Source organism: Bison bison, unplaced genomic scaffold (assembly GCF_000754665.1).
Source record: "Bison bison bison isolate TAMUID 2011002044 unplaced genomic scaffold, Bison_UMD1.0 scf7180017861046, whole genome shotgun sequence".
In the NCBI taxonomy this organism is placed as follows: domain Eukaryota; kingdom Metazoa; phylum Chordata; class Mammalia; order Artiodactyla; family Bovidae; genus Bison; species Bison bison.
The window spans coordinates 276119-291029 of record NW_011491618.1 but is presented as its reverse complement, the minus strand read 5'-3'; the positions used below and the strand labels follow the sequence as shown (position 1 = coordinate 291029).

Here is a 14911-nt window from a genome sequence, read left to right as displayed (position 1 = left end):
AAAAACAAAACCCTTTGCATGGGGACTACAAGTAGAACATTGGAGAAGAACGGAAAAGAAAGCAAATCTGAGAAATTCGGAAAAAGAATACTTCTGGAAAACAAGTTCAATAAAGCAATTAATGAAACTTTTGGTATCTCCAAAAAAAAAGAGTATAAGATAACACAGCCTCTATTATAACGTAAGAGAGTAAAGTAAAAGGACAACAAGATGACACAACAAATATAAACTTAACTGTCATTCCTTTGCACTATGGGAGAACCAAAGGGCTGAAGACAGTGAGAGAAAAATTAACAGCTAGCTAACATCTGAATACTTATTATTTGTGTTCAAAATATGCCAGTCATTTCAGGAATCTAATTTAATGATCACAACAATGTTGTAGAGCAGGTAGTAAGAGCTAGCAAAAAAGAAAAGGGAACAGTAACATATTGATAACTGGTATACTTAGAAGAGGCAACTACAAACTTAAGAGAATAAAAAAACCAAAGTGTCACCACATTTTTTCTATAATAACAGAAGGAAACAGGGGTACATAAAAAACACTCTGAAGCACAGTCTGGTGCAGCACTGCAATGGTAAAAATATTCTGTATTAGTCATATGACTACTCAATACTTGAAATGGGGCTGGTGTGGGTGACGTACTGAATTTTTTAATTCTAATTTTAAATAGTTACATGTGGACAGTGGATATCATATTGGACAGCATAAGAAACTAAGCAAAGAATAAAAAGCAAAGAAACTAAGACTGGCCAAAACAAAACACAATAAATAATTGTTCTCTTCTGCCTACCAAAAGATACAAGAAAGAGTTTTGAGGGACAAAAATGATGGTCTAAGAACAAACTGTTGTTCAAATCACTGAAGAACCACAAATTCAAATTCAAAACTCACACAAAGAAATTCCCTCCTGGTCCGCTGGTAGAGACCCTGAGCTCCCAATGCAGGGGGCCCAGGTTGGATCCTTGGTCAGGGAACTAGACCCCACATGCTGCAACTAAGACCCGGTACAGCCATAAAAAAGGGGGCATATGAAGATATTCAACACATGTTGAAATGTTATGATCAAAACCATCCTAAATAAGTATACTTGTATGTTATTTCAAAAATCATATAGAAAACAAAACATTAAATTTATTTAAATTTAATGTGAAAAATTCATACAACTAAATGAGAAAAATTCATACAACTAAACATTAGTATTAAGGAAAGTAAAATGAAAGACAAAAAAACTATTGGAGACAGGAGTAACAGTCACGAAGAGGATATAAATTTATTAAACTGTACTAGACAGTTTTTAAAAAATCAACACAACAGACCACAAACATAAGCAGAAACTATAGAAACATTTTGACCAAAATGCTATAAAAATTAATAGTTAATAATAAACGCTTAGAAAGAAAAACTAACAATTTAGAATCTAAAAACTCAATTCTTAACTCCTGAGAAAAAAACTAAAAAACTCAAAGGCAACTTACAGATAGCAGAAAAAACACTTCCTTCACACATCAAAGGCTGTGGAATGCTATCCAAAACTACACTCAGAAGAAAACTCAAAAAGTTAAATGCTTTTGTTCTTATGTAACAAAGAACAGAAAATAAATTAACCAAGCATTTGAATAAAGGCAGAGAGGGTGGGAAAAACCAAGACCACAGGAAGAAGGAGTTAACAGCAAAGAACTGATCTTTGAAATGACCAATAAAATAGAAAAATTGCTGACAAGACTGATCAAGAGAAGCCCAAATATAATGAAGACTGAGAAGTGGATATTAACTACAGACAGAAGGATATAAAAAGAATGCTTAATAAAAATCTGTATGAGTAAATCTGAAACCATCTGAGAGATGGATAATCATCTACAGAATAGATGCCAATCTCAGTTTCACCTTGAGTTCTAACAAATTTTAAAGAAATTGATCCTTCGTTTAAAATCTTTAAACATTTCCAGAGCACAGCAAACAATGCTATAAGTGTCCCAATTCATTTTCAGCTGTCCTACATCAAAATTGATAGTGACCTTCTAAAAGTATTGCCATTCAAACCAGAAATGTCTCACTACAACCAATTATTTCTTAACATGGTTCTAAAAGTGAATCCAGACAAGGAAAAGGAGTAAGAAGTATATAACAAGGTGTCATGTTGTGTGATGACAGAAAGCCAACCTAGAAAACTAAGATCAACCAAAAAACACTAGTAGGAAGAGTTCAGAAAAGTGTTCAATTTCAAGATAAATACCTAAAAATCAACATCATTTATAAAAGAACACTAACAGAAAAGATCTCATTTCACATGACCAAAATATCAAGAATATAGATAACATGTAAGAACTGAATGAAGAGATAAAATACTTGGATACATAAAGAAATTCTGTGTTCCCTTAACATTGTAACAGCATTACTTCTCTATGAAGGATTTCCCATTACAAATCCAGTGCAATGGTTATGGTGGAAGCCCACTATCAAAGTAAGGCTCTGGTCACCATTATCTGTTAATCACAGAATATCAGTTCAAAGTATTAAAAAAAATTCTTTGGCTTGAGGACAGTTGGTAAATAAAATATTAGAACTTCTACTTCTTTTATCTCAGCCTTCCAAAATTTTGTATGTGCTTTATAATCCCATACAAGTTTAGAGGCTACTGTTCGAAGCACTGGGTGATTTCTGATCACTCTACCACTAGAAAGTAAGCTCCGTAAGGGCAATGACTTTTGTTCATCAAAGAAACCCAGGTGTCCTGGAACAGACGGGACCCAAAACTGCTGAATTAATTTGCTTGGCAAATCCATCACCTCAAAATGAGAGAGGGCAATATACTTGCTCAGTATCACTAATCAAGGATCCACTGGAGGCACAGGGAGTAACTAAGACAGAGAGAATGGCCTTTGTCTCCAACTAGGGCAGAACTCCAGCATAACTGCTAAAATCAGCAGATGGTTTATTTCCCAAACAAAAATTACTTCTTTGTCTTATTTCCCATGTAGCTCATTTCTGCGTATGTCAGGAAGATTCTGTTTTAGACACTGGCACTGGAACCAAAGGGTCTTTAGTATGCATTGTATGTTTCCCCCTTATTTTAAATACATATATGTACCTTCAAAAGTACACCAGTTTTTAGGCATGAACAGGAAGAAAACTACTGTCAGTAGCAACAAGAAGCCTTGCTACTTCACAGATACAAGAGTCCAGGAGGCCGTCCTATAACTTCAGAGAAAGAACACTATTTCTCCATGAGGCAGTGTTGGTAGGTTTTGTTTGTTTTTGTTAAAAGCATCGAGGGCATGGCCAAAACTACTTTCTTATACTTAACAGTAATATACTGTTTTCTTTGCTTTTCCAAAATCAATTCTTTAGCCTTTGAGAAAATAATTTAGATTTATACAACTATTAATAAAAAGTTGACTCAAATGTTAATATGAGAAACCCATCAAATTTTTTTCTGGTAATGCAGACAGTCTGAGGAAGAGGGGAGAGAAACACTTCAGTCTGATAGGTAATTTTCACTAATAATACTTTCCTTTTAAAAAGATCACAGCAAAGACATGCAGTCCAAATGCATACTATAACAAAACCAGTCAAGCACTGAAAATCTGCTGTCCAAATAGTAATCACTGCACCAATTACACGCCTCTTCCTTGTCCTCAGTTTTCCCATTGACAAATATACTGCAATAGCGTTATCTTAAGAAACATCCCCCTCAGTCAAACAGGCTATTTCTCTATTCTCCTTTACAGAAACATTCTCTGAAACTGGTATCTCCGATGATTTGCTCAATTCCTTCCCTCCCATTCTCTCCAGAACCTAATCCAATCAGAATTTCACTCTTCTATACAAAGGTCTCAGGCAACCTTGGCCCCACAAAATTGAATGGTCAAGTCTCAGTCTTCATCTAATTTGATTTGTCTGCAGCATCTAACACAGATGATCATGCCTTCCTTTCTGCAACATTTTCTTCACTTGCCTTCTACGTACCACACACTCTTTGTTTTCCTTCTATCAATACTTCACTAGTCATTCCTTCCCAGTCTTGTCTTTCACATCTCCAAGGCTTAGAATGAAAAAATGTGCCTCAAGGCTGAATTCCAACTAGGGTTCCCAGCATTCTCTATTTTCTTCCTCTGCTGCATTTTTCTCCTCAGCACTTAACACTATTGAAAGTGAAAGTCCCTCAGTCGTGTCCAACTCTTTGCAACCCCATGGACTATATATACAGTCCATGGAAATCTCCAGGCCAGAATACTGAAGTGGGTAGCCTTTCCCTTCTCCAGGGGATCTTCCCAACCCAGGGACTGAACCCTCTCCTGCATTGCAGGCAGATTCTTTACCAGCTGAGCCACAAGGGAAGCCAAATTTAACACTACAGAACATGCCATATACTTCATCTATTGTTTTATTTACAGAAATTCTTACCCTAGTGAAATAGTGGGTAGAAACAAAATAAAACAATAGATGTTCATGTATTATTTTCTCTTTCTACCCTTTAGATTATTTCACAAGGATAAGAATTTTTGTCTGGCTTATTTTTAGTGTTGTACCCCCAGTGCACGGAGCTCTCTAACAGCTTATTGGAGGAGCTCAAAAATTGTTGTTGTTGAATAAATGCATTAATAAAAATAAAAGTGTTAACACCATCAGACACCATGTACTAGTAAAACTCATCAGCCAGATACCCTGAAGGCAAATTACATACATTTCATTTAATCTTCACACAACCCTATGAGATCTCCAAAGCATTCTGGGGTGGAGTGGGGTAGTAACATGCTCCAAACAAAAACTACTAAGTGGCAGTGCCACAATTCAAACCAAAATTTGTCCTCTTCAAAGTTAATGCTCTTAATCCCTCTTTTTTTTTTTTTTTTTAAACTGGAGTACTATTTCACTGGTTTTAGAATAAATCCAACCCTGCTATTTGAAGAGTCGGCAATCCAAAGTTTCCTGTAGATGTAAAATAATTTCCATTTTGTCTGTGAAGACAAACATTCGTTTAGTATCATCAACTTAAGAGATTTTAATGGAGATTCTTATTTAAAGGTAAAGCATTCCACATTGCCATTTTCAGTGAAAACAGTAAGAAGATATACCGCTCTCCTCCATGTAATTGATGGCAGAACTTACAACCTCCTCTGTCCCATTTCTATTAAAAATTTCAAGCCAATTGTTTCCAAACCTGGCTGAGGAGTCACCTAGGAGCTTTCTAGCTTTTTGAAAACGATTCCTAGGCCCAACTCCAGAGCAAACCGAACCAGAATCTCTAGGAAACAGAGCTCAGGAACCTAGTATCCCTTAAAGCTCTGCAGGAAGCCTTGTTAGTTAGCCAAGTGTGAAAACACTGGTTATATGAACCAAAGTTGGCAAGGACTACTACCTCTATCTGAGCATCTGGCTCACTTTAACAAGGACCAGGTCTCACTGGTACTGACCTTCTTGGAAAGAGGCACAATGCTGCTGGGTCGAACAAGCCTCCGTTTCTTACAGCTCAGCACAGGACGGGTTCGGGCTGCCACACAGGTGCCATCAGTTGATGAAGCAACTAGATTCAGTCGTTGCTTTTTATGCAACTGTTCCTCAGCATCAGAGTTGTCACCTGGAATGTGGTCTGCCAAGACAGGCTGAAGACTACACAAGGGGAAGGAAGAATATTTACTTTACAGAAGATGGAAAGAAACAAAGCCTCTAATATTGGTTCAACCACCTCTACTTGCAAATGTTTACAGACACAAACAAGTGTTCTAGAGCACAGAGATCACCTCTTGATGCTGATGTCTGCTAATCTAAATTGGGATGCAGTGTCTGTGCTTATTTGTAAGGCTCTTGGTGGATGTTACTGTATCATGTCTGAAAAATGCAAAGGTCAGTAAGTGAACTCAGGAGGTTCTAAGTGATTTCAGCTTTCTTCAACAACAAAAACATAAAATTTTAAAAGTCTAGAAAATTATAACTGGTAAGAAAATGGTGAACTTTTGCAAATGTTAATAAGCTGCCTGAGAACCAGTTCTACTGGTCAATCTTGCCTATTAGGGATGTGTACTCACTGTTCACTTGCAGAAGGATTCCTTTTCTTTCAAAAATACAAATTTACAGCCTTTAGGAATCTAATCTGTTCTAGAGTAGAGGATTTTACTTCTGGGGAATTCTACAAAGACAGAGCTAATCACAACAATTCACAATAACTTTAGGACTTTCAATTTTTCTCCAAGCTGGGACAATTTTTGGCCAAAGTAACAGGAAAGTACATTAGCATGCTACTTAAAATACACTTGCTACAGTAGGAGGCATGCACAATACTATGAAGTGGTAAGGTTTCTGCTTCTTTAAAGCAGCATTAGTCCTGGCTAGGGATAACTAAGCCTCAAACTCATCTTTTACAAGCCTGATGAGCATATGGAAGTATGCAGAAGAGATAAACTTACGTGTTAATAACTCCATTGACAGGTCTCAATGCTCCACACGATTTAGCAGGCAGTGACTCTGAAGGATGACCAGAGGCACCATGGTTTTCCAGTGGCTGAGAAACAGATTCAATCTTAATAGAAGAAAAACAAAAATATATCATCAACATTTAACCAACAGCATTAGCCTGAAAATCAGCACCATTTCATTTAAATGCTGCTGCTGCTGCTAAGTCGCTTCAGTCATGTCCGACTCTGTGCGACCCCACAGACAGAAGCCCACCAGGCTCCCCTGTCCCTGGGATTCTCCAGGCAAGAGTACTAGAGTGGGGTGCCATCGCCTTCTCTGTCATTTAAATGAAACACCTAAAATGTCTCATGAGCAGTTTGAGAAACAACTCATTTGTGGAACACAATTTCAGTATTTCTTGGATTTGTGACTCCTGGGCTGAAGTCTTAACAAATTCCAAATAAATGAGTTTTCTGGCCTTAAAAAAAAAAAAAAAAAAACCCCTCGTATGACTGAGGAAAAAAAAAATTTTTAGAGAAACTAGTTTTTGCTTTGGAGAGGAGAGGTGAGGAATTAAAATATTTAACAGACTAAAAGTAGTAAAGTGCCCACTGAGAAGGAAATGGACTAATGCAAAACAATTACATAGTAACAAGCAAAACAATTACATAGTAACAAGAGTCTTCAAGTTTTCAACCTAAAAGAAGGGTAAGTTCAGTAGCAAGACAATGAAGAGTATATTTAAATGTAGTTAATACCTGCTTAACCTCAGAGTATGTTGGAAGCTTGTTTCTAGAAAACTATACTAAATATATATATATAAAATAAAATAAGTAATTAATAAAATGTCAACGAGTAACTAATAACTATCTAATGCTACCAGGTAGGAACTACTGTCTGGATTACACAAATCAAATTCAACTGACTTTCAAACAATTTTTGAATCTGAACTGCATGGGTCCACTTATACGTGGCTATTTTTAAACAGTAAATATTCTATTACTACACAGTACACACTCTGTAGCTGGTTGAATTTTGGTGATGTGGAGGAACCATGGATTGAGTGGGCCGACTATACATTACATGTGGATTAAATCCAGTGTTGTTCAAGAGTCAATTGTATACGCTTAGAATTTTAAATATAAAATGAAAATAGGGAGGTAGGGGGAAAACTGGAAAATTTCGAATTTTGCGATTTCAAAACAAATGATATTTACTAGGCTAAAAGGGGGCTACCCAAGTAGCACAACTGGTCAAGAATCTTGGCTACCAACGCAGGAGACCCAGGATTCTATCCCCGGGTCAGGAAGATCCCCTGGAGTAGGAAACAACAACCTGCTCCAGTATTCTTGCCTGGAAAATTCCACAGACAGAGGAGCCTGTTGGGCTAGAGTCCATGGAGTCACAAAGAGTTGGACACAACTGAGTGACTGAACACACACCACAGGTTAAAAGGGGAAGGGGCAGCCATGAGATGTCAATCACACGAAGCATCTGAGGTATTGGCAATAAAGCCACAGTCCAGTTACCCGAGGCGTATCAGAAAATGGCTGTGGTCTGTCTCCTCCCTACATTCAAACTGACTTTGGGGTGTTTTGATGTTCCCTTTCCTGTAACTGCTATCAGGATGTAGCAAAGCCAATATTTTGATGCTGAAATTCTATTTATCAGTATTGTTGAATTTCTTTTTTGATGTTTATACCCACCAGGAGAAAATACCAAAGGATCTGAAGACCTGAGAGCAATCTCAAGAAAGAACAAGAGATTGGGAAGCTAATTTTTAAAATTTAATACAAATTATCCAAAAATCTAGATCAAGGAATACAGACAAGACACATGAGTAAACCACAATGAGTAAACACTGGGAGAAAGTGTTCTGTCTTCCCTGTTGATTCCCTATACATTTACTGTTGTACCTTGAACAATTAATTATATTAGTCAACGACACCAAAATCATGGCTCACATACTCATTGCTTTGAAAGTCACACTGATTTCCTCTTGGAAAGTATGTGTAAGAGTTGTACTTTGGCCACCTGATGTGAAGAGCTGATTCACTGGAAAAGACCCAGATGTTGGGAAAGATGGAGAGCAGGAGGAAAAGGAGGCGACAGAGGATAAGATGGTTGAATGGCATCACCAACTCAATGGACATGAGTTTGAGCAAACAACAGGAGACAGTGAAGGATAGGGAGACCTGGCCTGCTGCAGTCCATGAGGTCGCAAAAAGTCAGACATGACTTAGCAACTGAACAACAATGAGTTGCAAAGATGTTTGTGTCTTCTGACAAAGTATTTTACTCCCTCTTAAAGTCTATCTTAAAGACATAACAAAATGTCCCCCCAAATCTTATACATAAAGGCAGTCACTGCAATGATATGGATCAATAACCTAAATACTCAACATCTGAGGCATAGTTACAAAATGTGGTATACAAAATAAGAATATTGAAAATAATCATAAGGGTTAAATCCAAAATATTTTTAATAGAATTTTGGTGACTAAAAATGTACATACACAGAAAACAACAAGGTAAAAATAGTTGTTACAAAGGCAGAATAAGATGAACACTGAAGTTTTCTTTAGATAATATTTTTTAGAGAGAGAGAGAGATAAACCCAAATATCCTCCTGAATGCTAGTGAGGATTTACTATTCAGTGAACACCTCAAAAGGCCCAAACAAACATTAACATTATGGTACGACAAAGAACAAACAATTTAAAAATTCAGGCCGGTGTTAACTAGCAATGTGTAACTCCAGCCATGTTACAGCTTTCCTAGATTTCAGAAGTTCTGCGTTAGATGAAAAAAGTTGCCTGCCAATGTGAAAATGCTGTGAATGTGAACTTTCTGGTACTGATCTGAAGAATCAGTCAACTTTATATTCACTTAACACAATAGCTTTTAGCATTAAATTACAACAGAGATCTGGTTTATACATCTACATGTTTTCACAAAGTCCCACGTTTAAGTAATAGGTTGACTTTCCATTTGATTAAGATTTACTTTCTAGGGATTATGGAGAACTAACCACCAATCAAGACACCTGTCAAGACAAAATGTTGCCATTTTTTAACAAAATCTCATTTCAAAACAAGTTTAACTTTCTTAGCTAATTAACCTATTTTTTTTCATGACTACAGATGTATAGTAAATTTAAAGGCCATTAATCTTCAATGTGCATTTTATTGTTTTTCTTAGAGAAACCTGAAGTTTACTGGGGGTAATTCAGTCCCCAAATTAAAACAGAAGTCAACAGGCAAAACATTATTTAACACAGAAATGTTAGTGATACAGAAGCACACAGCAATTAAGAGCAAGAAAGTCAGAGAAGAAATGTGCTTGGATTTCAGTTTCAACCATGTAAGTAAGCGCTGAATATTTCGAAGGGATCTGCTTAGAAACCCTGGGATATTCTACGTGTAATCACCCTCAAGTCCAAAAGCAGGGCACTGGGGCAACTAGGTTCATCATCCACTCTCAAATTCAAAGAGCTTAAAATATTAACCCCAATCCTCTAATAGTGTTTCATCTAGAAAAACACAACTCACGGTCACATGTAATTTTATTTGGTGCTTCTTAAATGCATTCACATTGCCTTAAGAAAAAGGGAACACCCCTTATCTTGCAGTCTGAAAGGCTTCAAAGACAGAGTAGAGGATTATTAACGAACACGTCACAAATATTAAATCCACACACTAACATAAGCTTGACTGTTAGTTACTATTGCAGTGGTTTACATCATTAGTATTTTCAGGACACTAAAGCATGAATCAGGTACTTGTCATCCAATGGGAAAGTGTAAATAGGAGCTGTTACAGAGTTTCTTTCAAGCTTCATGTAATGTTCAGACACTCTGAGGGTACATGCATCTGATGCCAGGGAGAGTAGAAAACCTGAGTGGTATACAGAGTACTTCTCTAAACCCCACTTTTTTCTAAAGTAGAGCCCCAGGAGACTACCTTTTGGGGCTATCTTAGAGTTAAAGGTAGCAAGGAGGGTTACTAAAGTGATTTTTTCCCCTGATTGAAAGGGTCAGATGTATGGCATGAAATGATTAACACAGCAGTTAGATTCCATTTTGTTATTCCTATAAAAACAGGCATCTGTTTGATTCATTGCTCTATCCTCTTGGCCAGAACAATTAAGTGTCACAAAGAGCCCTTAAAGAAAAACTAGATTAAATTAAGGCTTATTGGGGGTAGGTTTTTCTGGGGTATAAGAACTCATGTCCACTAAATTTCTTTTACTAAAAAGTAGAGAAAGTAAAAGGGTAAAAAAATCAAAAGGCACACAACTTAAAAACACACAATAAACCTCTAGATGTGTAATGCAAGACATATGTGTATGTATCTTTTCTTTAGTCATTTAAGTAATGCCATACCATCATTTGCTTGAAATACCATTTTTCTTTGTCTAGAAAAATTAACAGTTTTGTTCTGGTTTGTTATTACTTTCTGACAAACGTTATCAAAATGGAAAGAAAAGGCTACCTGGATAAAGAGAATTCAACTTTCATTCCCAGGTTAAAATGCTCTCCATCTCAATGATAACCAGCATAGTTTTGCTTAAAATAAACAAAATATTGTTGGTCCACAAAGAGTATACCAGTCATTTTCACGAACTAGCACCATGGTCAAAAAATTGTGTTAAAGTGAAAATAGAACTTTCCACCAAGCTACTTACCGAGGCTTCAACTTCTGTATATGTAAAATGTGACGATGTGCCTCACTTTCCTGTCTCTATACTGAGGTTAAAATATAAACTATAATTATATTAAAACAACCTTGAACTATCCATTTCTAAAAATTAAACCAGTATAATACAAGTCCAAAGACTACTAAATCTAATATTTATATTTATCAACACTGTTGAAAATCTTTCTACTGAAAAGTAAGAATTTATAAGACTATTCATGCAATTACTTATTTATCCATAGCCCAATATGCACTAGTGGTAAAGACTCCACCTGCCAATGAAGGAAACTTAAGAGATACAAGCTTTGATCTGGGTCAGCAGACCTTCAATCTGGAAGGGCATTGCAACCCACTGCAGTATTCTTGCCTGGAGAACCCCATGGACAGAGGAGCGTGGTGAGCAACAGTCCAGGGGGTCACAAAGAGTCAGACACAACTGAAGCAACTTAGCAGGCATGCAACTTATTTTAAAAGTCCTAATTGGTCAGAGTTTAATTCTGTGGATCAAATATTCTCCACCCAGTATCTATCCAGAGAGAGAGAGAGAGAATGAGTGTGTGTGTGTGTGTGTGTGTGTGTACACATGCACTCAGTCACTCAGTCACGTCTGACTCTTGGTGACTCCATGGTCTGTAGCCCACCAGGCTTCTCTGTCCATGGTTTTTTTCAGTCAGGAATACAGGAGTGAGTTGCCATTTCCTCATCCAGGGGATCTTCCCAACCCAGGGACCAAGCCTGTGTCTTATGCACTTCCACACTGGCAGGCAGACTCTTTACCACTGAGCCACCTGGGAAACCCCACGCCTCTCAAAAACCCTCACAGGGCCAACGCACCCTTCATTGTCCCTGGCTGACTACAAAACTTCAAGGAAAAGAACCTTGTTCCTGTGTTACCAATGGTAGGAAGATTATACCTTGCATGTTTAAAAAGAAAAAGTAACAGTTTATATTTTTGTATGCTTTACTTCTGGGAAAGGTTCACTTGTTAACCCCATCAATTCTACAAAATAAGGAAAGGATAAAAGAATGAGACTTATTTTGCAAATAGAAGCAAACAAACAATGACTGCATTGTCAAAAGCCATAAAAGCAATTCTTTTGGTAAAACAAATAAAAAACTCAAACCTAGTCTTTTAAAATATATATACCCAGTAATTAGCTTTCCTGTAAGAAAGAAGATATAAGGAAATACACATGTATCTTCTCATCTGTGCAGCAGAAATATAGGAAGGAAGGATAGATAGTGCAAAAACTAGTGAAACTGGAAGGAGGCTGGAACACAATGGAAAAAGATGGAAACAGGAACAGGGCTGCAGTCTCTTGCAAGCTTTAACTCTCAGCACTGCAGTATGTTTCACACACTCAAAAACTAATGAGTATCAACTACTGTGTGTGTGGGCAACAAGAAGTGAAATACTACAGTGACAAAAGAACCTAACTGTATTACAAAATAATTGCACACTCATACTGAAAGGTGTGAAGAGGAAAAGAACTAACATAAGTATAACTTCTGGAAATAGTTATTTTGACTGTATATCACTGAGCTACTGTACTGTATACAATATTGTACTCTAGTTAGTAAAGATATTTCTCACAGGAGTATAAGATGGCAATTCTGAAACTACTTTGTATGGTACTAGGACTGAACAAGTAAGTATCAGTAAGGAAGGAGAAAGAGACTGGTGTTAGATTGGTATGGTAAGAAAGGAGGAAGGGATTGGTGTTCGATTGGTATTAGTATAAACTCATGGTTTTGAGTGCACATACAGATGGGTAGATAACAAAATATATATGTGTGTCTAATGTATTTCCTAGCTGTGTTGAGAAGTCTCAGATAGAAGCAATGGCACCAAGTAGCAGTGAGCATAACAAGTATCCAGACTGTAGTCTCAAACATCTGGTCTCCAATAAAAAAGAACCAGGGCTGGAATAAGTACAATACAAGATGAGTCCGGGATATTTTTGGGTGGAGAAAGTGAACACTTAAAATACAAGGCGGGCACACTGAAAGGACATGGGCACCAATCTGAAAAGAGGTCCCAATGCCAAAAGCTGAGACACTTGGAAGTGAATAATGAACAAGAGTAGTACTTAATAATCCATAAAATAAAATTAACAACCATAAAAACATTTCTGAAATAAACTAACCAACTAAATAAACAAATAAATTCTTCCTAGCAGAATTCCAATGAACAAACGTGGAAAACAGAAAATCACCATTTAGTCAACACCACAGTAATGACCACTGCAGTAATTTTTGCAGGTAAAATCTATCAGTGGATGATACAACTGTGGATTAAAATATAATAAGCAACAGAAAAATGCACAGCACCCCTCCATGACATAGTCGTTAATTATAAAGAAAAAAATACTAATTTACTGGCATGTTATCACCTTAACCAAGTGAAAAAGCTATCACCACTATCATGTACCCCTAATATGGTACACTGAGAAGGGGACAGTATCACTTTTATGATATTACTACAGGGGGAAAAAAAAGGCATAACCTTTAATGGGAAAACATCTGGTGACTCCAATCTAAGCAACATTACACAAAATAACTTACCAGCACAGTTGGGTCAAGGTCATGAAAGACAAAAACTGAGGTGTTCTCACACACTGGCTGAGATGTAAACCACTATACGGAATATAGGGTTTTGGACCAATTGGGGGATGGGGGCGCGCACACATGCACGCATAAGTGAGAAAATGAGTGAAAGGGGAATAAAATCTGTAGTCTGTATGAATGTTAATTCCTGGTTTTGACACTGAACAATGGCTATGCAAACTGTTAACACGAGGAGAAGTTGGGCGAAGAAACATGCAAGGACCCTGTACTGCTTCTGCAACTTTTCTGTAAGTCTAAACTCAACTTCATTCATACACATATCTATTTGTTTTTGTTAAATAAAAAACAAGACATGGGGAAAATTTTAAAAATGAAAGAAATAAAAAGTGGTCTTGGAATTCAGAAGGAAAAATTAATTTTGGTATTGGGAGAAATAGAAAAAGGGAAGGAATCATTAAGATGGAGGTCTGACCTAGGCTCTAAAGATACAAAAGATTATGAAGGAACAATGGCTTCATCTTCACTACAGAATTAAAGAGGTAATTCAGACAGCATTTTCAACATCTTTGTAAGTTAAATTTCCAGTTACCTTAGTTGTAAAAGGCATCAGAGCTGCACGGTCTCCTAATTTCCAGTAAGGTTGCATAATGTTGTACCTGCTCTGGCTGCGCTGTCTTCAGAGTTCGAAGCTGCTTTTAAAATTTTAAAGTTGGCCAGCAAATTTGGAAAACTCAGCAGTGGCCACAGGACTGGAAAAGGTCAGTTTTCATTTCAATCCCAAAGAAAGGCAATGCCAAGGAATGCTCAAACTACCACACAATTGCACTCATCTCACACGCTAGTAAAGTAATGCTCAAAATTCTCCAAGCCAGGCTTCAGCAATATGTGAACCGTGAACTTCCTGATGTTCAAGCTGGTTTTAGAAAAGGAATAGGAACCAGAGATCAAATTGCCAACATCCGCTGGATCATGGAAAAAGCAAGAGAGTTCCAGAAAAACATCTATTTCTGCTTTATTGACTATGCCAAAGCCTTTGACTGTGTGGATCACAATAAACTGTGGAAAATTCTGAAAGAGATGGGAATACCAGACCACCTGATCTGCCTCTTGAGAAATTTGTATGCAGGTCAGGAAGCAACAGTTAGAACTGGACATGGAACAACAGACTGGTTCCAAATAGGAAAAGGAGTTCGTCAAGGCTGTATATTGTCACCCTGTTTATTTAACTTATATGCAGAGTACATCCTGT

The 14911-nt window shown here is 37.1% G+C and overlaps 1 protein-coding gene across 4 annotated transcripts in view; it reads right to left on the bottom strand.

The window, feature by feature from the left end:
* The window catches only part of KANSL1 (KAT8 regulatory NSL complex subunit 1), a 175184-nt gene that overhangs the window by 29001 nt on the left and 131272 nt on the right, over positions 1–14911 (bottom strand). For all 4 annotated transcript variants that reach the window (XM_010832379.1, XM_010832380.1, XM_010832378.1 and 1 more), the window contains 2 exons: positions 6409–6521; positions 5419–5614 (listed from right to left, as the gene is read on the bottom strand). In XM_010832379.1, coding sequence (XP_010830681.1) covers positions 5419–5614; positions 6409–6521 — 309 coding nt within the window. The remainder of the gene's footprint in view (positions 1–5418; positions 5615–6408; positions 6522–14911) is intronic.